Source organism: Pieris brassicae, chromosome 1 (assembly GCF_905147105.1).
Source record: "Pieris brassicae chromosome 1, ilPieBrab1.1, whole genome shotgun sequence".
In the NCBI taxonomy this organism is placed as follows: domain Eukaryota; kingdom Metazoa; phylum Arthropoda; class Insecta; order Lepidoptera; family Pieridae; genus Pieris; species Pieris brassicae.
The window spans coordinates 2,934,251-2,961,963 of NC_059665.1; the positions used below are offsets into that span (position 1 = coordinate 2,934,251).

The 27,713-nt window shown below is 32.3% G+C and overlaps 1 protein-coding gene across 2 annotated transcripts in view; it reads right to left on the reverse strand.

Annotated features, from left to right (window-relative positions):
* Positions 1-889: 889 nt before the first annotated feature.
* The window catches only part of LOC123709905, a 49,494-nt gene continuing 22,670 nt past the window's right edge, over positions 890-27,713 (reverse strand). For both annotated transcript variants that reach the window (XM_045661511.1, XM_045661519.1), the window contains exons 2-7: positions 7,149-7,345; positions 5,727-5,855; positions 3,688-3,807; positions 3,186-3,348; positions 2,852-2,980; positions 890-2,674 (exon numbers count right to left, since the gene is read on the reverse strand). In XM_045661511.1, coding sequence (XP_045517467.1) covers positions 2,455-2,674; positions 2,852-2,980; positions 3,186-3,348; positions 3,688-3,807; positions 5,727-5,855; positions 7,149-7,345 — 958 coding nt within the window. In that variant the 3' untranslated portion in view covers positions 890-2,454. The remainder of the gene's footprint in view (positions 2,675-2,851; positions 2,981-3,185; positions 3,349-3,687; positions 3,808-5,726; positions 5,856-7,148; positions 7,346-27,713) is intronic.

The following is a 27,713-nucleotide window of genomic DNA, read 5'->3' on the forward strand; positions in this document are numbered from 1 at the left end:
TTATAAATTGTACAATCTGAAACTGGAAAATCGACGCGTTTGAGGTACGAAAATATCAGTTCCTTATAATTTTATATTGTAAATTTAGAAGAATATAAAAGTATTGAAGGTTTATGTATATGTCCAATAAAAAAGCCTTTTAAAATCAAAATTGTATTTTTCAATCATATTAAATACACTTACTTAACATTACTTAGGCATGGTACTTAACTACGAATTATAAAAATTACTTGTCCTAAAATTTCAAAATCAATTGGCCAATAAATGCCATCATCACATTAAAATTAATGTACCTAATCAGTATTTAAATAGGACTTATTTTTAAAGTTTTACCACATTAATTACACCTAAAGTGTGTAATATTTATTTAAGCTACATTTCTGTAATATGAGCAAAAAATATAATAATAATTAGGTACTTCAAAAATTGTGTTGGGTCATTTAAAGAAAATAACTAAACATACAAAATATCACAAAGTTTAATTAAAAGTATTGTATCTACTTGTTTCCATGTTGAAGCAATCAAATATTCATAATATTTCTTGGACAGCAATGTTGCTTAATAAATGTCTCCTCGATTTTTTATATGAGCAGAAACGTTGAACATGATTACATAATGTGTAACTAAGCATTCTATTCTTTATGGACGTGATGAATTTATAATTTGGCAACACTTTTGGCTCCCTACCTCTCACAAAGTGAATTACCTTAACTCACATATATCTGATAACTTAATGTGATTGGTATCAAACAAAACATGTCTAATTAGCATAAAAATATTATAAAATAGATTATACTTTACAATTTCCAATATAGAGAATATAAAACACAACCTTACAAATAGAATACACCTGAGGAAAACTTTGAGAATGGTAAAGGAAAACAATTAATTGTCTAGAAATGTAACACAATATATTTCAGGAAATGGGCTTTTCTTACATATCGAGTTAACAATCTACGAGCAAGTTATTTAAATTGATATTCATGTTTTAAAATTATATAATGATGAAGTGTATGTATTAAAGTTCACGTTACTAGAGAAGAAAGATGTTCTGTTTGTATGGACGTGATGTTTGTATGATATACACTGTGAAGTTGCACTCATGTATTGCAATATTATATAAAAATTATTGGAGAAAGCATTATTATATTATGGCATATCAGTATTTCATAATGTCATTACATAATTGAAAATGAGTCTAAAATTAACTCTTAGACTTTTGTCCTGTTTTTGTTATTGCTACAATATATGAGGGCGTGTGTATTATGGACTAGATTTAGGAGTGGTTACATATTTTGAACTAACCTAACCTAATCATTTTATAACGAGTACCTATTTATAACTAATCATAATTTGAAGCCATTTAATTATTATCCTACGAAAATCAAGTCTGTACAACGTAGGATAACCTAGACACATCAAAATTCATATCTTTATAATATATACACTCGGAGACAAAACATTGTTCATCCCTTTCATGTCGATCTACACGTAAATGCATAAAAAAATTATAGCCTGAATTTTAAAAAGCATAAACACTTACAAAATTAAATGAAACTTTACGACGCGACCCTGAGACAGAACTAATTCTGCAGTCGTAACATCGACAGCGTGTTACGAGTCATTACAAGGTGTGATACTTTAAGACAATTTTTTGGTCTTGAGACAAAATCACTTTTCAACAAGCTTGTCCCTCCAACGCTAAATCACCATTTTCATACAAACTCTTTACAACAAACGAGTTTGTGTGAACATGCCTGTCGAAAAGTGATTTTGTTTCAAGCTCCATATCCATCTCAAGTGACTATTTAAAGATCATATAGAAGTCACGTAACAAATGTTAGACGATCACGTTTGCTTAAATAGATTTTGTATAGGAACGGATTTTGGGGACAACTACGATTATCAACAATCCATGTGAAGACTTCTTGCCTCTTATTCATAAAATTAAATCGGTCTTTTTGAAATATTTTAACAACAGTAGGTAGTCTTTCGTCTGTCTCAAGAAAGGCAATACACTGAGTAAGTTTTTAAGAATAAGGTCTTCACTTCGTTATGTTACGATAAACACAATTCTATGTAACAAGAAAAAATCAACCTCGGCACGAAGCCTACGGTATTGAAACTCCCCAATAACAGATTTAAATGAAAATACTGCGAGTAGTAAGTGAGCGCTAGCGGAAGACCGATGTGATTGTTTGAGCAGTTATATAAAGCTTATTGGTGAACATCGACTTGTTACATTATGATAATAATCTAACCAGTTTTATCAAATGATGTCTGTTAGTTTACACAAACTATTTTTGCCGTAGCTTATCATCATAATATTACAAATAAATCTATGCCAAAATACAAATGATCGAATAAAATTAACACTGAGTCATTTACAATCCGCATGGTATTGGAATGCACTCGTTTGATGTCTGTTCACTGTTAACACTATATTATCGCGTATTAACCTTTGCCTTCGTCAGGAATTGTGATACGAACTGTGGCAGGTTTCTGTTTATCACTATGGACACTGGTGTATTTATCGTTCGAGCGTATTTCCTCTGTGGTGGTGAGTTTGCATTCTACGACGCGGTAGTTGCAGATCGGGGTCCCGCTATCGAAATGCGATGGCACTGAATTTGGAATGTCGCTCAGCTTTGATTCTTCCTTAAATGGTGGACAACTGTGAACAAATAATTGTATTTATTTATGTTTAAAATATAATATCAGTAAATAATTCTATTTGCAGGAAATTGTTTTTGATAACTTTATACTAACGTTAACCTGAATGCTCGGATGTAACCATTAAAGATTCGACTTGTACCAATTTAAACATTTAGTGCCAATTTTATTTAATTACCTTAATGGAGGAGGTGTCGGTGAGCGCGACAGTGGAAAACTGGCCACTTCTCTTGAGATGGCCAACGATTTTATTGAACCGAAAGTTTGTTCGGGACTGAGCGGCGCTCCGAGAATGGATGCCATTCCTCTGTAAATAATAATAATTAATTTTTAAGATCTGGATGCACTCCCCGAATAGTTTTTCATATTGGTAAATACAAAGTCACGCCTTGAAGGGAACATCAAAGAACACGAAAATGTGAATGCTCTTTTGTCTATGCGGGCGTTATGGAAGACTTGCAAGACTAAAACTATTGCATTAGCTGGGATAGCCTGATTAAATCTTTACTTACACAACAGAGTCGCTTGGTACAAGGAAGGGTAAAGGTGGGGGACATGGGGCATCAGCTCTTGCTGGTGAAGCGGGCTCTACGGAACGGGGGCAGCGAGGTGTTGCGCTCTCCTCCACCATACCAAGCCAGCCGCGAAGGAAACGCCAAAGACCGGTGGGGCTTCCTGTAACATAAAAATATACTATGTAAAGGTCAGGTTCTATAAATATTCGGGTGTTGTATGTACATAAAAGTGTGTACGCTTAGTTACATATAAAAAATGCGTTTGCTGAAATACCTAATAGACTATAAAAATAATATAAATGTAAAACGGACTTAGCGAAGAAATAGACATAGACTAGAGAAAGATAAAAAAGTATTAATTGAATTACCTTATTGTTATTTGAAATTTGACTGTGTTTGCCGTTTGAAATCATACAATTTACATAGAGTGTAGTCGATATTGTTTCTATTGCCGTTCTTTAATAATGATGAATTTAATAGAAGATATTTGTTTACTTACGTGTATATTTCCTACTGTTCTGTGGACTTAAGGGGTAGAAGTCCCCGTGAATTGGGCAGTGGAAGGCCAACCGGCGCTGACGTTTTTGTGCCGCTCGCATTAACATACATAAAACAATACCTAGAACCAGAAAGGATCAATAAATTACAGATATTTACACAAAATATTAATTTGTTTGACATATAAAATATATTTTAAAGTATCCCGAATTTTACGCTGTGAAAGAAGTAATGTCAGTGTAGTTTGTATTGTATTTAACGAGGACAATTTTAACACCAATCAAACACTATTACCAAAGGACACCAAAGGCTATTTTTATACTTATTATTATTTTGCTAAATTTTGGATACAAAATAAACATTTTCTGATATTGAGCGCATATTGAAAGTAACGAAGGCCTTAAGGGTCTTGTGAGCGTTTGGCTGTATGCCAAAGTGACCCGGAAGACTGCTACGTGATTTATACATTCATTTCACTTTAACATAGAACAAATATTACGGTAATCTTATATAAAATGCCGTGTAGGTGGCTCTGCTTTACGCAAGTTGTATTTAGAGAACTGGGTCTTGTAGTTGTAATCCGATATTTTTAGCTTCTTAAAATCTTTTAATGTATCACGCGCAACTCATATGATGAATTCGTATGCTCTATAGGAAGAAAAGTAAGTTTATTTTCGTCGCAGTTACAAAAATCACACGAAATCTAGTTTTTAATCCGCCCAAGAATATTTATTTATCTATTTCTTATAGTAGTTTTTGTAACAAATATATATTTTTTTACTGTATACTTTTATACACAAACCTTCCAAGACTTCTTTACTTACACTGTTAATATTTAATTTTATTATTCTTTTCTACTATTATTATTCATTACATTCTTTTTTTTGTGTCAGAGGCGCAAACTAACTGTTGTGGTCTCTGGCAGAATGACCAGCGCTGTGGAACACGTCTGCAGCGCCAGCATAATGCTGAGCTAGGGCCAGTAACAACCACAACACACACACAACAACAACAACACACATTACCTATTTAAAAGGTACCTTAAAAAAATGATTCGAATCTATATAGATATTTTTATTATGTGTGTAGGTGTTTCGTTAGTAATAAATGTTATGTTTATATTTATTCCATTGCTTATTCCAACAGCATACATGGCCGTTTATTATGGTTACAGAAGGGTTGATAAAAATCTAAGATAGTCCATCGAAGCTAGTATAATTGGTTTCCAGCACACTTTAGTAGTAATTCACCGTAAGCTAATATTAAACTATGATTACTGTTACCTAATAAATATAGGTTCAATATGTTAAAGGATATTTAATGTAATAAAATCACTAGGCAAACAATTGCAATACCTCTATTGATTTTTGAAGTTAAAGTTCTTTAGGCGGATGAGGGTAATATTTTACGCATAAACCGCAATAATAATAATATTAGCGTCACGAAGATGTGTAGCGTTATTATAGAAGAAAAGGGAGAGAGCGATTGAGACCGATTGAGCGAGAGTGAGAAAGGGCGAACGCAGCATGGAGCGAGAGTAGGGAGCCAGTAAGTGAAAAAGACCGAGAGAGAGTGAGATAGAGCGTACATCGCATCACACACAGTGCGAGAGGTGGGAGAGAGGTAGAGTGAGAGAGAGAGAGAGAGTAATGGAGATGTATTCGTTTAGTAGTTACATATAAGAAGTTTAGATGGCAATTCTGTCGCATAACGTCTTATGCAGTAAACGCAGATTTTTTATTTATTTATATTATCATTAGTATTTAAACAGTGTGAATTTAGATATATAAATACATGGAGTTATCATATACTGGTATATGATCATCTATTGGGGCTTTTACCTTAATAATAATAAATTTTAAAATGTAACGGAAAGTAGTAAATACGTCAATAGATACATTGCCAGAGAGATCGCAAGTACTCGGCCGGACTTTTAAGAATCGGTACGCTCTTTTGAAGGACCCTAAGTCAAATTGGTTCGGAAATACTCCAGTGGTTAGCTGGTTCTGATCTTATATATTATTCCGAAAATATACTAACCAGCTATGGTCATAAGAGCCCCAGCAACGATGCATACTGGGCCCAGCACGCGAGAGTTTCCAGTGAAAGCGATGCGAGCGGCGTAATGGTCTGGTTCTTCATTCTCACCACAACCACGGTATGATGCGGCTGGAAATAAGTAAGCAGAATATTTTAAAACCTTTGATACAAGAAGATCTCTCAATAACATGAATGTATGTAATATATATGTACTATTTTTATCGAAAATTATGTTTCTGTTTAGACATCGCAGACTTTTGTCGTCCTGTCTATAACTTTAATGAGGCTGTATATCATCAACAACTAATCAGAATATCAGTAAAACAGATAGGTATCTGCTACTAAGTTTTAAAAAAATTTTAACCTACATAGTAAAAATAATATAAACTGAATGAAATGAATTTTAACAGAATTCTGTCCCTGTGGTAGTGTATCTTTAACGCTGGCAGCATTTCTTCGCTGTATTGCAATACTTATTCGTTGAGCGAGGAAAGCACCAGCTCTGGTCACCGGTATTATCTACCAGGCGCCAACTTAAATTTTTAATTACCGCATGTGCACTTGAACCCCATGGCCCATGAGTCTCTACTCCAAAGGGAACTAAATCGAAGTTGGAGGACTATACTGTATATTTGACTGTTATGATTACTTATAGAATTAGTTATATTTTTATGGATGTTGACGTTGGTATACGAATGACTTATCTAATAAAGAGTAAACTTAAAATATTTTCGAACATTATGCAAGCAAAGTTTTCGTTTATTATATTATACTATATTACTTTTATTTTATTATATAGTAATTATGTTTATAATTTATTTAAAATTTAAACGGGGCATTGCACGAATCTTGTACGTGGAATAAATTGATTAAAATGACAATTTGCGGTTTGACTTCGAACTTTTTGCAGAGATATCTGAGGTTAAAGTCGAGAGCGATTATACATTATAAAATTTTAGGTCATGATTTGGAATGTTCTCGGTTATAGCAACCATTCGTCAAAGCCTAGGATATTTTTTTTAAAAAACGATTCAATAGACTTACTTTAGAGGAGTCAAAAGACAGTTGTAAGTGGAAAAATAGAAGACAAGAAGAGAGTGTCTTAAGGCTATAAGTAATGTTATTGGACACTTTATGTTAAATATCCTTATTGGTAAATTACGTTACACTAAAATTACTTGTTAGTTTAAGACTAAGGCGAGATTGTAATGTTCCATGAATGTTAATATTTTAATTAAAATATGTAGGCTATCTAATCTAAACTAAGAGAAATCATCAATATGCCACAATTTATTTATTTTATTGTCTACTATCGTGAATAAGCAGGGGAATGTAGGTACGCATAGCTTAACATAATAGATTTTGTAATAATGCATGGCTTAAGACCGTTTCACCACTGATATATTCCTTAGTTATATTTACCTGTGAGCACACAGCCTACAAGCATAAAAAGGAACCCAAATATTGGGAGGACGATTTGACAGTTGGCAGCCACGACTACGCCGGCGACTGCTAAGCCGCCCTCAACTTTTTCTACGCGCAGGCGGGAAATGGCAGGCGGACATCGAGGTTTGCCCACTGGGGCACGGACTAAAGGCTCTCCCGGGGGCGAGGTTGTCCTGTAAAAATATTATAAAATTAATTTTGTTGCCAGATCTATTTATAAACGCAATAAATAACTGGTCTGTCATGCATTTATATTTCTATATGAAGAATTATTAAAAACTTTCCGTTTATCTAAATGTATACGTGCGTAAAAGTAACGTTTGCTTTAATTTTCCGAAACTACAGTAATTAAAGACGCTGAGCAGACGATTTTGTTAATTGTAATAATAGTTGTAAATTATGTATAAAATATGCAACTAGCGAAAAAGAATGCAAGAAACTTATAAAAGATAATAAAAGTATTTAATTATTACATACTCAAACGGACTTTAATTATATATAACAAAGAAATATATACTAAAACTATACAACAAGGTCCGAGGAACGAAACTTATGAAAGAAAAAAATCAATAAAAATAGATTAAATATAGCTAAGTATATAATACGTAATTCGGCTGTGTTGTACGTAGGGTGTGTACGTGGGGTGTGCTTATGATGCAGGTTATTTGGCGCTATGGATATTCCTAATACTCCTTTTAGATTCGTGATAGCTTAAAGTCGAGGCTTAAATAGTGGTCGTTGTATGGTCGAGCTGATACAAAACTCAGTTTTTTTGCGTAGTTTGTGTTGATGTCAGGAAACAGGAAACATAACATATTAATGAGTTAATAGTATTCTATTAACTTTTGTCCGTTGTATTGGCTACAGAATACTTACGAAATTGCAAGTTAAACAAGCTGATATTGCTTGCGTGTATATATATATAATGGACCATGGACATCTCTACCTCATATATCTTTGCACAATAACATCGTAACAAAGTAAAAATTACAATAAAAGGAAAATATGGTAAAGCAATAATATTATGGAAAAGTAATCCGTATTCGTCAGCATATCATTTTCCATCAATCAATGAAAGAGCTTTTTCATCATGTTCTTCGATGAATACGAGTATATAAAAACTTATTTTCTTTGTTGTACGCCAATAATGTTTCTTAGAATCTATATGAATGGCTATGAAATTTTTAATAAACCTAAGAGCATTTTGTTGATATCTTTTATCTTACATGTAAACTGTGGTTTGTTTACGCACTCGTTAATTCGGTGGTAGTGTAATGTTTAAATTATGTATTATGTTTAAGTTATAGGGACACCGTAACCAACTAGTGATATGACATATACTTTACCTATACTCCTACCTACTAAACTTCATGGAAATTGATTTCTGTTATGTTATAGGAGTGCTACCCCAAACATTGTGATTCGATCATTTTATATTATATAAGCTGCCCCTGCGAACTTCGTTTCTCTTAAATATGATTTTACTTAGCCTACCTGTTTAGTACATACCAACATGGAATATTTTGATATGCTACCCCAGATACTGTTCGGTTTTTCGGAATGAATCTGGGGTTTGAAATATAGATAGAAGCCGAGTCTCAGACTTATTGAATATGCATAAAAAAATTCATAAGAATTGGTCGATCCGTTTCGGAGGAGTATGGGAACGAACATTGTGACACGAGAATTTTATATATTAGATTATACTTGAACAAGCCAATACATGCCACGAAATCAATAGGAAATTTTAGAGGAGGCGTATTACACTTAAAACCTAAATAAACCCATAGATATACATTTATTACCCACAATAAAACTTTAAAACCTACATTTTAATTTACATCTATAAAGGTAACATTTAATTATGTCATCAAATACTATTTCCATCGAAATCGAAATAGACAATTGATGTTTCATATTAATCGATTTCTTGATGTGTTTCGTGTAGCTATAAAGAAGTAAAACTCCGTTTATTTTAAAATTAATATTGGATATACAATGACTGAATTAAAAATTATATAATCTTGGCTCACACTTTAATGTAATAGAGGCATTTGTTCAGCTTTCTAACATTGACATAGCGATCTGAGAACGTGATATGCTAACTATTTTAGAATAGAATAACGTTTTTCTACTACAAAGCGTTCCAAATATTTTTTCTAATTAAAAACGCTACAAGATAATTAACGCCTTTTTAAAATCATAAGTGATTATATTTTATTTATGCTCTCAAATACCACACTGTTAATATGAGGACACTCAAATACGTGACAATATGATAGAAAAATGATATACACGTATAGAAATGACATCAGAACTTAAGAAGGCGCAGCGCTAACCAGAACCATGCAACTTCCCTACAAGTAACCCGCAATATCACAACTCCCGAAAGCACTTATACTCTAGTTACAAAGTGCGTGTTAGTACCAAGCAGCGGTTTAATAGCAATGAATTATTCGCGAAGATACTGATATGGTGAATTTGAAACCAACGACTTCCTAAAGGGGAAATCGGAAACCCCGATTCTTAAGTTGTTTGGCTTTAATTATTGTTACCAAGAAACTGAGATATTTCGTAATTCCTGAAAACAGATGCGATGGACGTAAGAAAATTTAAAAAACACGTTAAAGTCCGATTTACAGAAAGCAGAATGGTATCGTAAAACTAAAATAGCTTGGTGTGGGCATTGTGGTGGATTATTGTTTGTAGCCAATGAAATAATATCACTATTATGAGTATCACAATATGTAATCTAAGAATGTAAAAGCCGACTTTCTCTCAAAACCAACAACATATCTTTGTGAAGAAATTTGTTTTCTCTGCCTTGAAATAGTACGATATCAATAGTGTTTCCTTTTTAAATGCAATTAAGCCTAATGTTACGAAAGCAGAATAAATTTATTATTTCAATAAAATGGCGGTACTTAAAATATCTTTGAGACAGCAATCTGTTTAATATTGAATTACTTCTAGAAGTAATTATAAATCTGAAGAGTTAGTTTGCTGATATACGTTTTTTATAGTTATATTGATCGAGGAAGACAATATGTAAAATCTTAATATAGTGACTACAACGTATAGTATAAAGTTTGTTATGGTGGAGCTGTTAATCCTGGGAATTTTAACTTAAAAGCGTCCGCAAATCTAACAATTGTAGAGCATACACAATTATAAGGAATCAACAGTTTTTACTTTATTTATATTATAACATCACGCTATCGGCTATGGGTCAATAACAAAGGTTAAATTGCGGGGTTTAGCTTGTTTAACAATTTAATCTAAGCGAACTTCTGTTTGTGATACGTGTTCAATGGGATAAAGCTCATACGACTTGGCTGTTAAGTATACACTATCATAGTACTAAGTATAGAGTATAAACTAACAAACCTAAGCTGTAAAATGTATTAGATTTTCAGGGTGAATGCTTTAAGGAGATTACGTATCCATGTGACACGTGAAAAGAAACGTGATCTTGTGGGTTGGACGAGTTGGGAATTTGCGGCGACATACTGACGCCCACTTTCGTCACCCGAACGTTCTTCCGAGTTTAATGAATCGCTAGGTATTTATTACACAAACTTATTTATATACAAGATTTGATACTTTCCTTTTTATATGTATTATGTCATGCGTTTGATAAGCGTTATGAAAACATTCTATGTGGTTTGATCAGATACCTTTGTTTGTTTAAGTGTTATTTTATTTACAGGAAAGATAACAAGATTTTTGTAACGCAGAAATTTTGTGATATCGTGTGAATATCGGATCACGTAAATATGCTTGTCTAGCGTTATTAAAAGTATATCGATATACGGGGCGTTTGGTGGTAAGGAATTAGCGATAGTTAATTTTAAATATGGGATAAAAAAACATTATTATCAAAAATTATACCTCGTACCATATGAACCATAACATTTTATAGGTACGTCGAAAACTTTGACGAATTAAAATCTATTTTAAAATTTTACTAAATTATTCTGAGCGAAAACCTTGAACTTGTGACATTAGGAATTAAAGTATCTATATACTGAATATTCGAGAGAGAAAGGTTTTGTCGGTCATTAATTGAAGAAATGACGGTTAAGCAAATATTATGACGTGCGACAGGCAATTATAGTTCAATAAACATAAAATATATATTCATAAGTTATTTTAGTTTGTGTTAAGTAAAGTAAGGGAGCTGTGATATAAATATGAATACTTCATATCTTTGTCCAGTGCTTTTTTTATTATGTAATAGGAGACAAACGGGCAGGAGGCTCACCTGATGTTAAGTGATACCGCCGCCCATGGACACTCACACTGCCAGAAGGCTCTAAAGTACGTTGCTTTCAAGAATTGGTACGCTCTTGTCTTTCAGGACCGTAAGTCGAATTGGTTCGGAAATACTTCAGTGGGCAGCTAGTTCCACATAGAGGTGGTGCGCGGCAAAAACTGCCTTAGAAAACGCTCAGTTGTGGAACGACGGACGTTGAGTAGTTGGTATTTAGTATTTTGCCTTGACGTCCGTTAATGAAACTCAGCTGTAGGTATTAGACCGAACTACTCTTCTGAAAACTCTCTATGGTAAATGCGGTAGAACATACAAAGAGATCCTACATCTCTATGTAACGCCAAGGGATAAAGCCGCACGGAAAGTGATTGGTCGTCGACGATTCGAATCGCTCTTCGTTGAATACGGTCAAGTGGAAGGAGCTGTTACTGGGGAGCTCCCGGCTCGAAGTGAGAACAGTTGTAAAGTTAACGAGTTGCCATGACTACGGAAAAAATCAACTACTTTAAAATTTTGTGTTCTGTAAACACTTCTTAACACAAAGCCACAAAAGCTTATAATCTTCGAATTACGATTTTAGGAAAACCAATAAATACAAAATACATCTTGTCTTTTGGAGATAGTTTTCAAAAATGTTTAATTTAATAATTAAATGACGATAATGACTGTATTAAAATACAATGAAGATCAATCAAAAGATATTAGTGGTAATTCTAGTGTGAAGCCAATGGGGGCTTGGTGACAACAATTTTGTCGCGAGAAATATGATGGCTAAAACTGATAAAAAGGATTGAAATTGTGATATTAACATTCGATATTTTAATTGATGACACAAATTATTAATACAATTAAATCTTTATACGACGTTGTATGGATTAATATAAACTAAACCAGTCCCGGCTTCGCATTTATAGTATTAATATTTCGGAAATTAATAAATGTTACATATGTATTTTAGTAACAGATTTTTTTGTCTATTCTTACTATACTAACTATACGTAAATCTTTCTTCTTAATAATACCGTAATGTTACTCCTATACAAATTTAGCTAAAATTCTATACGGAATATTCCATAAAAAGAAGATAATTCTAAGCAGATGACAGGCAATTCAAAAATTACCTAACTGTTTGTTCATAACGAGTAACTAGAAATTTTAAGTTTTGTATTTAATATTCTATTTATGTGTCCTTAATCCTTCACTGACTCAGTCCCGTAAAGCACTAGAAACGAAAGGTTACGTGAAAATTTTAATACATTTGCATATAAGCAGTTTCATTTAAAAGCTAGATATTCATGTTATATGTTATGTACGGAGATTAATACAATTTATTTCTCATAATAGAGCCTCTATTCCTCTTTTCCTAGTTTTGTCACTCTGTAATTTAGTTTATGGTAATAGTTATGAGAATGTATTGGAGTATTACATGATAAAACTGTTTTTATTTATGCCTCACATTTTATAAAAACTACAGCAACATGAACTATTTAAACAAAAATTTCATCTATGTAATGTGTAATGTATGTTAGAACGCAGTGGCGTAACTATACCATTTGGGGCCCGTGGCAATTTCTTTTATTGGGGCCCTATAAGTAAAAATAGTCGTGTTGTACTCAGTTTAATTTTAATAAATTTCGAGATTTTCAGCGTACTCAATTACATGTTGTATATATCTCTCCTATAACTCTTCTCTTAGGCGCGAGGGAATGGTTTGTAGTCCCCACGTTAGCCCACTGAGTATTGCATTCGTCCATAGAACATAATATCTCATTGCATTCATCATCTGTTTCCTAGCTTTTCGGTGAAGGAAACGTGAGGAAACCTGCATACATTTACAATGAAATAAAATATTTTATTTGAGCCCGCGGCCTTTTGGACAGTGGCCCTCTTGGGTCGGGGGCCCGTGGCATTTTGCCAGCCCTGCCACCCTATATTGTTACGCCACTGTTAGAGGGATTTTGTTTTTTATGAATAAGGTAAGTCTGGCTAAATTACTAAGCGTAATATTCATTGGGACTCGGGTACACAATGAAGCAAAAGCCTGTAATCCTAATTATTTGTGACGTTAATAACAATGTCTGTAATAATTATTTTCGTCACGTTTATAACAATAGAAGAACGTGACCGAACCAACATAACATTTTTAGCTATCTAAAGAATGTCATTGTAATATTAAGTAATGGATATTTTAAACCAAATAATAAATTATTAACGCACCAAACTTGTACCAGGTAATTGTGTATTTAAAGACGTAATAACACAGTGAATGTCTATTTCATTTAACATTTGCTGCTACGATAAAGATAACGTCTTGACACCGTTATGTCATATCCAAATGCAGTAGCGTAACAATAGTGTGGCAGGGCTGGCTTCGGGCCCCCGACCCAAGAGTGCCCCAGCCAAAGACGCCGCGAGCTCAAATTTTTATTTTTATTTCATTGTAAATGTATGCAGGTATGCTCACGTTTCCTTAATCGAAAAGCTAGCGAATAGATGATGAATGCATTATGTTCCAAGGATGAATGCAATACGCATGAGGCTAGCGTGGAGGCTACAAACCATTCCCTCTCGCCTAAGAGAGAAGTTATTATTGTGGCATTAGTGGGACGTAAACATGTAATTCAGTACGCTGAAAATCTGGAAGTTTATTAAAATTAAACTGAGTACAACGTGACGATTTTTCCTGATAGGGCCCCATCAAAAGATATTGCCACGGGCCCCAGATGGTTTAGTTAGTGGCTTAACTATACCATCTGGAGTCCAAATGCCTTGCCTAATAACGAATATTAAAAAAAAATACAATATAAAATCAATTAATCTTATAAGGTACTGAACAATATATATATACATACATACATACAATATTTATACAATACGACATAGGTACAATTAATTTTGAAATTCATTTATACATTAATCTACTAAATATTTAACCCACAGCCTATTATATAACATAAGAAATATGTATTTTGTATGTTAAAAATTAACAGTGAAACAGGCCAGCTTCGCTACAATATTTTAATTAGTTTTATGCTATATAGGTTTATTGAACCTTTTGTACCATTCATTCAAATGAAAGGGTGAAAATCTAGCTCATAAGAATTGAGAGCAATAAACTCCAAAGAATAAAATTAAAAAGCCTATTTATTATATTTATGATTTGAAAGGGTCAATGAGTCAGGAGAAGGGTTGATAACAATATTGGCGTGATGTTAGGGGTTTGAGGAAAACTTGGTTGTTAGTTTTGGTTCTGCGCTAGCTTCATGTATGTGCTCTAAATATACCTTCAACAGACTCTCAAGTTAAGTCTTGACACACTGTAATTATTACGGTTACATATAGTATAAAATATAAATAAATCATTCCGTTGAATTTTTATGTTTTAATCTACAATATCATAGATAAAATGATTAAACTCAGAGGTTAGGGAAGAAATAGCAAACACAGTTTCCGAATCAATGACCGCGACCGATTCCGATTCGTCCTTAGTGGAAATCAATTGTTTCGGTCATGCTAGTGTGCATGCTAGCATTTCCTAGAACGGAAATGCTAGCATGCTTTTTAATAGAATATTTTTGTCTATGGATCTATTAAAACTTTATGCATCGAGTTTTTGTTTATTTTATTTACGTCTTTCAAAAATAAGTCATAATTAAAGATTTCGTTATTAAAACCGCTACTTATACGCTACAAATAAATATTAAAACCGCTACCAGGACAAAAAAGTTCATTCCAATTGATGAAAATAGAAAGTTTACGCGTTGATCACTCAGTTTTATTTTGGTCTTCAGTAGGGGGCTATCTGTAGTCCAGACAGTACGAAAATAGGACGTCCCCCACACAAATTGAGCGACAAGGGGACTTTGAACGAATATATCCTGCTGTAGATTAGTGCTTCGGAATCGTTAAGGCCATGTGAAAATAATACGTGTTAAATGAAGCACTTGGCTCCGATTAGTAAGCCGTTTGACAGTATAATTACTTGTTAGTAGTGAAATATTTTGCAAAAGTGATTACATTATGACAAATACATTGAAAATATGCCTATTAATTGTATCCATACATGTTAATTTTAGACAGTAAAAGAATATGCAACTAAAAAAAGGGAGTGAGGATGTCTTCCCTGTTGTTATTTATAATAATAATAATAAGCTTTTTTTATTTCCTGTTTTATATTTGACAACAAAAAGTTGATTTTTGTTAGTAGCTTAGATCATGTTAGTAATATTTATTTATTAATCCAAACCGGGGTTACCTTTCTTATTTATAACATAGCATTACTAAATTGTGGTAGGAAACATAATTGAGGATTTAATTCAATTCAAATGGAAGTTCCGTTCATTTGATACAAACAGATTTCCTTTCGGAACGGAAGAAGAATCATGTAACGAATGCTAATACTGATGGCATTATTTTAGAAGTACTGGTTAATTTTGTATTTCAGTCATCATTTTTGTTAAAATTTTATCTAAATTAAATATACAGGTGGCCAAAAAGTCGTGGATCAAGATGGTTGTATTGGGTTTTCGTTCAAGAAAGAAATTAGAGCCACTCATGGCCATGTGTAATACCTTCTCAGAATCATCATTAAATGCGCAAAAACTTGTAATACGAAGTCGGGTCCGGCTCCGAAGTAAACGAAATGTTATGATTTCAGAAACATAATATTAACTTCAATACTGGATGTAACACATAAACAACCATAAATAGCTTGTCTTACGCAAGGACTTATCAGTACCAATATAGTGGATATTATGAAAAAGATACAGAATGTAGATTTTTTCGAATTTTAATAAGAATTAGTAAAAAAAACAATTTTCTTATGAAAATAATGCAAAATAAAAAAGAACCTCATCTAACCCCTAGTTGCGTTTGATCCACGACTTTTTGACTACCTGTAGTTAACTATAAAATATAGTAATCTAAAAGGTAAATGAGATACATGCCGCCATTTTGTTTAGATTAAAAAAGTCTTTTCGTTCTATAAATCTTCAACGGATCTTCAGCAATTATTTTCCAAAGTCCTAGCACGCCGCTAATACTTCCACAATCGGGTTAAATGATAATGACTTGTTATAACAACAGACCTGTATTCTTTGACAGATACGTCTCCTTCTGTATAATTATGTCAAAGATATAATGAAATCTTTTAAGTACGTAAAGTACCTAAGTAAGTATGTAATAAAGATAAGAAGTGCGATAAGGGCAGTGGTGCGGAAACAGCACAAGTTCAACGGACGAGGTCCCGTTGTAATCAATCTCTTGGTTAAAGGAGGCTGATTTATTCTTTAAAAGATGAAAGTTTTTCTTATAAAAAGTTACCGGTGCCGGAAGCTTTTCTTGATTAATTGTTTGAAATGTGTACATTATCTAATTCTACGAAGAATTTTTGGCGACGACGACGGTGTTTGGCGTATTTGCTTTATTTTTTAACTTTATAAATTTTTTGGCGACGCCAACATAGTCTTATTCATAAAACGCAAAAAGCGTACGTGGTTACGACATCTGCACCTAATGGCGGACGACAGAACCCCAATGTCTTTACTTTACTGAACTCACAACTCCGGGAAGAGAAATTGCGTGAGACGGAGGACCTCGAAACAGTAGGAGTTCGTTGTTGGACGCAAGAAGCACGATATAGTTAGCGATGGCGAATGATACCTGCAGAGGCTAAGGTCCATAAGGGGCTGTATAGCCATTGATGATGATGGTACATTGCGTAAATAAAAAAATTGTATGAGATAATTGTAGTCTGTAAAATTCTTATTTATTAGGTACGTAACAATGTCCTAGCTGGAAATTTATATATGGTGAAATACAAGCACGGCTGCCTGTAAAAAAAATTTAAGGAGAGAAATGTCTCTGCACCTGTACATTTTGATAATTAATTACATCGAGTTCATAAAGGGAATACATAGTTCTCAAATGCGCTTGTATTCTCTGAGTTTAATTTTATAACTCTAAATAATATTGAAAATATATTAAGTCCCAACAGACTATTAATTTTCCCAATAAATTAATGGTATTGGGAATAAGTTCAATGCACGGTTTCATTTTCATCGCTCGTAAATTAACTTTGGAATATTCGCAAATCGAATTCGAACACGAAACAAGGTTTGTGAACTTCCCTCATTAATGAGAGTTGTTTTTAGTTATTCTACAATATTGTAGAAAGATCAAACATGTTAACCAGATGACTATTCGGTTATAAGGTTAAAAAATGACTTTTTTTTATTGGAAACATTCAAAATGTGGTCTGTGGATATAATTATGATGATAAATAAGATAAAGATAATCTTTTCACGTGCGGAGTAATAGTTACTATGATGTTAATTGCGTTATTATTTTTTAATATTGTATTAATTGTGATCGTAAAACTGTATTTGAAGATTATGGTTTGAATATCATTTGCTACTCGTATAGGTGCAATTAAATGGAAAGGCCTAAGTTTGTTAGCGCAGTTAGCAACCGCGTGGACTTCAACAATGAACTTGATACATACATGGACAAAGGTTGGAAATGGAGCCACTCACGTTATTTTCATTCGTGAAAAGAACTAGGTCAGCATGAGATGAGGCCACGGTATATGTGAATCAACTGTTTATACCAACTGCCTATTCCATATTTACGTCTATAGAATTTTCATAAATCTTTGTTTCTTATAGCACATACCACGCTAACACCATAGAAACTCTATTTTATTTTGAATCTGTGGATTACTCATTTTAGATTATTTTTTCAAACTGATGCTGAACACCCTAATCTCTGAAGTTCTTATTCAAATTTTAGACAAAAATTACTTCGAAATACATAACTGACAATTTGAAATTCGATTATTATGTTTATTTTTGTACCATAAAATAATTTGAATCATTTTCGTGGCATTGTCGTCACTCGTGTTAACACGGACATTTAGTAAACGGCTTGTTACTATTTATATAAAACATTTACTATTGATAATAAGCTGCGTCATTTCACGATTTTGCAATCAACTTTTTTGTATTTTGATGATCCTTTGATGTAAAAAGCGTTTCACCGTTTTATTGATTCTCTATTTTTCTTTATTAATTGATATAAGTAAACTCTTTGCAAAGGCCTCTAGTGTTTTGTTGACGCAGACAAATTGTCAAACAGGTTAAGGAATAAAAAATTAACTTGTAGTTGAATTTTATATCAACGTATTGATTGTTGAACATACTATTCGTAATTAAAAAGCTATAAATTATATTACCGATAAAATCGAATGGACATCGAATGAAACATCAAGCACAAATAAAGTAATGACATTGACAGTAATATTTCATTAGATTAATATTCGAGTGTTTTATTTGATTAAGTACATCACGGCCGACATGTTTTTATAACCACAGACTAATAAAACTGTAATAATGTGATTAAAAACTTATTGTTTATTTGAAGAATATAGTATTCTTTTCTTTTTGTCAAGTATACACATTTATAAGAATTCGATACTGTTGTTGAGACTGCTGTTGTTTGATGCGTACCCATTGCGTTGCTTCTATGTTTTAAAAATGGCGGAGAGCAACACTTGATCCCATCACCTTATTAATTAAAACATTGCTGCATTCATTATTATTTTAAATATATATGCACAATGTCAAATTATGATCCTGACAATAGTAATAAATAATTGTCATTATAGTAATTCTCTGAACGCGCTTGTACGCTAAAATGGTGCGTCTCTCCATATGATGTTTATGCGTCAGCTTAGCACATCTTCCTCTTCAATAGACAATATAATCATAAAATGTGTAGCAATAAAATTTGATAAATTTTGTCGACTTCTCATATATGTTTAAAAATTAATTATTGTTATTTATTTTAGTATATGGAAAGGTCTCCCCCTATCCCCTCAAGACAAACACTTCTATCAGGCGTTGCTGTTCTCTCTTACGTTTGTCACGTGACTATTTTTCTATTTTCTAAACCCGATTAGTCTACGATACAAAGCCGCGGGCATTTGTTAGTACAAATATAACTTGGTAGAGCTCAAAGAACCCATTTAGATCGGTTCTAGTAGTTTCCATTGCAGTTATTCTGTGTATTAGTGCCATCCGGCTTATTAAGCGGATGTGGGCTCACTACAATATAGCCGTCATAATACTAATCATCTATTATGAGCTGTCATTATTGTCTGTGGCCAATTTCTGATTATGCATTCACGTATGAGGAATTTAAATTGGTTTTTTTTCAATTGACTGTCTTGTAATATGTACCCTTTTAGCTTTTCGGCGAAACAATTATCTCGAATCGGTAAACTGTTGCTCTGTTACTTGTCAAAAATTATAAATTATAAACAACCTAAATTTAGTCGATCATGTGACTTCAATAACTTATTATAATCTAAAATGTTTTCTAGGTTTCAAATGGTCTTTTTCAAGAATTCATTAAATCCCTTTTCATTGTAAATATTATATATAGAAATATCTAAAATCCCACAATGTATTGAGCTTATTTGTAAACATCACATCACACCCCTGCATTAGTCTCCTTCTAGGGAAGTATATAGAGATCCTTCCAACAAAGAATATTCCGCACACATCAACGAAAATATCGACATTTTCTACGTGTCTTCGTGACCTTTATAAGCGACTTCAAAGTACAAATGTCCGATTTCACCAATCTATGTATGTACATGTTATATAGGGCTATTTTCTTAACAACAAAGGATGAGAATTTCGTTGTTTTCTAGTTTTCTGAAAAGATTTACAAAATATTTATTGTATTTAAATGAAGCGAAGAACTCTTTTTGTGTAATTGTGTAACGCTGTAATATAGAGATATGGGAGAAGCTCTGGACAGAAACCGGTGGAAACAGATAGTCTACTCGAGAAGTTTCGATGGTCACCACGACGCTCTGACATGAGCTGCCGATTAAAAAGAGTGATAAAGGGACACTTTAATTAAGAAGGTACCAATTACTGATTTTATCAGATCATATTTATAAGATTATTATATAAGATATATAAATGATCTTATTAATGTTGATTGAAATTTGAATATTCTGTTTAAATTAATAAAGTTTATTTTCTTATAGAGAAGGAAATTAATACATTCGTAATCCATTACATTAACCAAGATTAAACCTTACAAATGATCTTTCTTCGACAATTCGAATGTTTATTAATTTAATTGCCTGTATTTTTATGTCTTCGTTAATCTTATCGGCTTAAGATTTAGTAAAATAGATTAGAATTTAACATCTATAAAGATCTAATTAGATAATACGGAATTAAAAGTGATTAATCTTGTAATATATAAAACAAAGCCAAGATAGTTCGAACACTTATAAATTGAGAACAGCTGGACTGATATTCATGGTTTTGATGATTATTGTATTAGTCTCCCTCCCGAAATATAATATAATAAAGGAAAAAAAATCCAGCACAAAATGTTGATTGGTTTCGTAACTGTCAAACATATAAATGTTCATCCCGTCCGCTTCGATACCGTAAACTAAACGAATTAGAATAATGTCAGTAATGAAAAATATTGATTGGTTGTCAAATATTTATGCGTGCATTTAGACATTTATTTTGAGTGAAATAAGGAAAATATAATAAGTTACTTAAATATATAACAATTTTATTTCATAAATGTAAAAATATCGCTTTTAAAAATGTCTGTGTTACAATATTCAATTATATTGTAACCTTATAAGATAATAAACAATTCTATTTGAATATAACTTTTTTCTTAAATAATTTTAACTGGTCTGTTAAATAACTTATTCATAACCTTATTACTGTAATTAAAATATTGTAACCTTATAAGATAATAAACAATTCTATTTGAATGTAACTTTTTTCTTAAATAATTTTAACAGGTCTGTTAAATAACTTATTCATAACCTTATTACTGTAATTAAAATATTGTATCTATGCAAAACCACAGATAATAACGTGATACATTTCAGGTAGATCATTGGATAAAGGTAAAATAACAGAGGCTCTTCGCATTAAAGACGTCATAATGTTACGTTGTACATTATCATAATATTTACGGAAGGTCTATTTCGGTTTCTTTTAAAATTCTTGCAAACAAATCGTCTTAAGCAGTTGTTTGAATTGACTCGTATCCGGTGTGAATCTCCGTTGATTTGATTACTGGTTAATTACTTACCCAAATCGAACTAGAGTTTATTATTTACATTAAAGATACATGCAAAACAGTCAATTAGCTGAGTAATCCATAAAGTTTCTTACTGTTTTATCTAGTGAACCGAGTGAAAGATCCTGAACGTGAGGTTAGTGGATCCTGATAAATGTATGCAGGCACCAGCTGACTTTATATGTATGTTAGTATCGTTAACGAACAATAATAAACTATGTTATAATGACTATTTATATATTACTTTGCTTAAACACGTATAACTCTGTATTTTTTTAAATGCATTATTTATAAAAACTTTTTCAAACAAAACTATACCTAATTTATGTGTTGTAATTGGTTCAGGGACAAGGTTAACAATATTTTTTTCCGTATTAAGTAGATAAAATATTACAATTAAAATGAGAGTTGGGTCTGTGATTGATGAAAGAAAGCTAATTTTTATCAGGTCATCGTGCTAATGAGTTACTTTCTACGATAAATTTGTACATAAACACGAAATTGCCTTGAAAACGAATAGAGACTTTGTTAATTGAATATTTTAAATGCTATTGAAAGAAATTATTTATATTTGTACTTATTTTCAGTAAATTAAATACCTATAATATATACCTACATAATGATAATGTAGCTAACGTACGTAAATGATTATTTGATTATAGCTGGTGAAAATGATAAATAAAATAATCATTGATTCATAATTAAACAATATTTCCGAATTGTAATAAATAACAAATATTTTATATAATGTAAGAGTAAGTAACACATAAATAACTTATTGAACATTGGCATTGGCTGGCGGAACTCTTACGAAGAGCCTATGTAAAAAAATATAAATCAAAATGTCTTTATTCAATTACAAGTTACATTGTTTTAACAGATACTGAACCCCTCTGAACTTCCTGATGAGTAGATAGTAGAGAGATGATCTCCCACCCTCTAGAGAGACCTGTACATCAGGGTACTTCCCTTTTCTAACGTTTTAATGAAATTGTTAATTAACAATCGTAACCAAAATACTATACTTACTTAGTCTAGCCATAAATACTGTACAATTAAAAATAAACAAAATATTACATTTGAATTCAGAATCTGTCATTTTTCATTGTTCATTGGGTACACAATACATTGAACAATATTTTGCGATATTAAAATGGAGTGGGGTGATACAGAGAACCGAATCGCTGTGATTGCATTACACAAAGTAGGTATGGAGCCAAATGGCACTTTTAAAACTCTCCATACGCTTGGTATTAGTAAAATATTTGTGAGCCGGGCTATTAATAGGTACAACGAGACCTCTTGTATTTGTGACAGAAAAAGATCTGGCCATCCATGCAGCGTTTGTACGAAAAGGGTGGTCAGCGCAGTAAGGGAAAGAATTCGAAGAAATTCTGTCCAAAAGCAAAAGATTTTATCTCGGGAGATGATGATAAAAGATAGCATACCATGTCGCACATTTAAGAAAATGATGAGACATACTTGCCATTTCTTAACTGATAGTTTAAAAAAGAATAGGGTCGTAAAACAGAAACAACTACTGAAGCATGCAAAGGGAGGTCACAGAAAAATTATCTTTACGGATGAGAAAATTTTAACAAACATATTGACCGTATTTATGCTCTAAGCGCTAAGGAAGTTTTCCAATTAGTCGACAGAGTGCAACGTGGGTGAAGTATTAGCTATGAAGGAGTGACTGAGCCATACTTCTATGAAAAATGTGTCAAAACATCGGCGCAAGTGTATCAAGATAACATTCTGGAGACGGTAGTGAAGCCAACACCATTTTCAATAACCAAGAATTGTCCTTCCAGCAAGTCTCGGTGCCGGGTCATAAAGCTCAGTTTATGCTGTCTTCTTTGGAAACGCTGGAACTTCATCAGAGCTGAAGACTTGCCGTCGTCTAGTCCCGAACCTAATCCGCTGGATTGTGATTTATGGTCAGTTTGCTTTAAACGGCTTGATAATTTGGAGTCCCTAAAACAATCCGTACGAGTGAAGACTTTTCCCATGGAAAGACTGCCTTGCTTCTATTGATAACTGCCCTCAACGCTTAAAGGTCTGTATTGTAGCCAATGGAGACCACTTCGAATAAGCTTTTCATTCTTTTGTTTTGTATTTATATATTAAACTAACACACTGTAAAAGTAATAAATGTTATTTGCCATAGAATTTTTTTTCTGTGTTTCAGTATTTATAGCAAGACTAGGTATATAAAGAAAAATAGAATGCTGAGACATTTACTAAAGTAAATTTATAGATTTACGAGGTTGAGACGTGTGTACATTGAGATGTGACACAAGAAGTGATTGGGTATGTAAAAGTAAGTTACGTTATGGCTTCGTTCTATTAAAATTTACTAGACTTAAGTCGTGATTTTTCGTTTATACATAATATATTACCATCGCGTCATGTTTAATATTTAATTTTCAATGTCACGTTCAAAATGTATTATTCGCATAATTGCTCGTGTATTCGTGATTTGTTCTACGCTAAACATTCGCGTGTTAAAGGAATAAGGTATGTATTTTGAGAAGTAAGTTGTTTTGCGTGAAAGCCGTGAACCAAAACGAAGGTCATGAGCGTGGAAGCCGGCGATGTTGCCTTTAATGTTACAAGTTACGTTATTAAATTAATACAATTTTTCCTAGGCCAATTAGCTTAGCTATTACGTAATTCTATAACGTAGTACTATTGAATTTCATTTATTGTTAGATGTTGTATCTCATGAATTTTGGTAGTTGCAAGAAAATCTTTCATCGAGTTAGCTATGGGTAGTTTGAACTACTATCTCTACAATGATTATATTTTATTATATGTATAATTTTTTTTAAATATTTATTATTCTTAAATCCCATGTTTATGTATATATGGCATTTAAGTAGTGTTATTGGACATTCATTTCGTATACATTTTTTCTAGGAAATTAGGTAAATCTAAAATTACATTTTAGTATTAAGTTAGGTTAGATCTGTGTTTTCTAACGTGAGGTCACGCCCCAGAGGGGGCAATTTGATTATTAAAGGGGTCTAATTGATGTTGTCTTAATATTTGTAATTATTAAATATTTAATACTAGTCTTTCGTTATGTTTTGATAATTTTTCTTAGTGTGTTTCGTTAACAATTTCTTAGTAATTTCTTCCTAAAACTTTCTCAAGTGAACAATTGAATTTTAATATAAAAATTTATGTATGTTATAGGGCTTTAGAATTGCTGAGGGGCTAAGGGGTACTGTACAAAAAAGATTAAGAAACACTGAGCTTGATCGTAATGTTTAATTATGTCTTAGGGCAGAGACAATTTATTAGGAAAAAATCGTATGAAGATAACAAAACGGGCCACGACAGAGCGTCTAAGAGCGGAAACGAACTAAACACTACATATTATATACATACGTATGTAGCGTGTACAAGTGTAAATAAGTAATAACAGTATTCTTGTATACATAAATAATATCTAGTTATGACGATCCGAAATAGTTTTTTTATGTAACTTTTGTAAAGGCTTGTCGGACCTCTTACTGGAATAACTAATGAACACGGGTTTTAAATACATTAAAAAAATAATGCATTTTAATTTCAGTATGCCGGTTGTTTGTGCTTTGAAAATTGCCTCGCAGTATGAATATTATAGTGGGTCTTTCGTTTTAATAAGGCAGGTTATTTTAAAATATCATATTGAAAAAGTACGTTGGCAAATTCTTGTGTAGATTAAGTCGTCATTTGTCCAAAACAAAATCAGTATATGTTAAATTATTTGATGTGTTAAGACTATTTCAAATAAAAAAATGATGAAGTTTTTTGATTGTATGTATAATGTTGGAAGTTATAAGTATGTATAATAATGGAAGTTATAAAAAACGTTTGTGTACTTTTTACGCGTTGGTAGATATACTTCTTTGGCGTAACAAGATAAAAATATTTTCAAAAAATTTATTTTTCGCCTTGTTCTACGTTTGTAGAAAAACTGAGACTAACAATAGAAAAAAAGGCATTTACATTGAGTGTTTTATGATTACGCATTCTCTAGGTAAATAAAGTTTATTGAAATATCACAAATTATGTCTACATAATTTAAAAAATGACCATTTTTTTTATTTTAAAATGTTGACTATGCTAACGGTGTGCGCGCGCATCGTAAAAATTTACTCTCATCATTTTTCCGCGCCAAAAGAAGTATAACTTTAAAATGTTATTTTATGTTATCCCTATAGCAATGAACTATTTAACTTTTAAACAGATATGACAGACTTCGTTCTAATCTTGCACAGATGTTAACTTAACGAAATTAAATCGCCTATTAAAAGTACTACGAGAACAAAGGTGGCTTTCAAAAGTCCTTTGAAAATGCGCGACCGTATTCAGGGCCTCGCATGAAAGCACGCTAGACTTAACCCGATTTTCACTTTGGCTTATTGCTATTAATTATTCGTGAGCGAGTGCACGTAAAAATTATCCTTGGATTTTCTGGAATGCTGCAATGATTTGTGGTACATTTGTAATATGAAATTTAAATTAAGATAATATTATAACCATATACTCTTATAAATGCGGTGCACAGTGAAACATATAGATACAGGGATGGGGCTAGATAATAGGGGCTAACTTCACGAAATGGTGGTTCGACGTTAAGGTAATATTAGACCGTGAAAAGTCCACTAGGGTTTTCTAAATCACAACTGGGTATAAAACATCAATATTGAGATTTCGTATCCAATTTCGTTGTAGGTGATCGTGTGGTAGAAAAACTGTAATCAAGTTAGGTATTGCGGAGTACCGCTGTTTTGTCCATAGAATTTCTAGCCATTGACACACGAAACGTTTAGTTCTGTCCAATTACAAATTATAGTATCCTTATTTTAATTGCTAAAATGCAACGGAGAAAGTCTATAAAGATATGTTATATAAGACAGATAGGATAGAATATAATAAGACAATAGGTTGAAACATTTCCTTAGACATTACGAGTACGTACGTATGTATGTAGTAAAATAGTGCATGATGGAACTTTTTTTTACAGATTCGTATTTGTTTAAATTTCGTCAAATGAGCTTGGATAAAGAGTAGAACAGTAGGTAGGAATTTCATTACATAACTATTATATAATAATTTGAATCGCATGATTACACGTCTATGGCTTTGACAATCAAGAAACGCTTTGTATAAATTGAAGAAACGATTTTTGTATCGTCAAATCACGTACAAAATATAAGTTGCCTAAAAGGTTGCAAAAAATAAACAGGATTTTGTTGGGTTGATTGACCGGCAACTTGGAATTGCTTTTATGGTAATGAGCAATGTGGTACCTAGGCCAGCGATTCGACATATATATTAATATACAACCTTTACGGCTAACGTATATAGTCTGTGATGACTTTGACTTGATCCGGCGTAAAATACTACTTAATAAGTGGCTTCATCTATTCGAAACATTGAGCTTTGTATAATGTAATTTAACATTATAAGAGCAAATATTCAAGCCTCCAATTTGGGCTTGTTTTGGCCAAAAATTTTGTTTCCTTTGGAGTAGAGATTCTTAGGTCGTGGGGTTAAAGTGTACAGGCGCTTATTAATTGGCGTCTGGTAGATAATACCAGTGACCCCAGAGCTGGTGCTTTCCTCGCTCAACGAATAAGAATCGCAATACAAATGCTGCCAGCGTTAAGGGTACAGCCACAGAGACCAAACTTTTCAATTTTTTTCATTTATTATATATATATATATGTTTAATTTTTTTAAATTAATTTATTATGACTACGTAGGTTAAGAAAATTTTAAATACTGTATATTTGATTGTATACTGTATATTATGTATAGTTTTTAATAAACCATTTAAAAATGAATAATTTATATTATTTTAAAAAACTAAAGACTTTCTTTTCCATTTAACTGAAGCTGGGGTGTGGGGTAAACGTTAATTAATGTGACCCATGGGTATAATATAAAATAATGACACGAAATGTGGACCACGTAATTATAATAATAACAATTTTATTACTTTCTAGTTTCCATAATCATAAATAATACCTACTTTTATCATCAAAGGTTTCATGACAAAGGACACTTTGTAAATAAATTTGAGAAATAACTGAGACGGAGAATATTGATAAATGTAAATATTCAATAAATATTATATA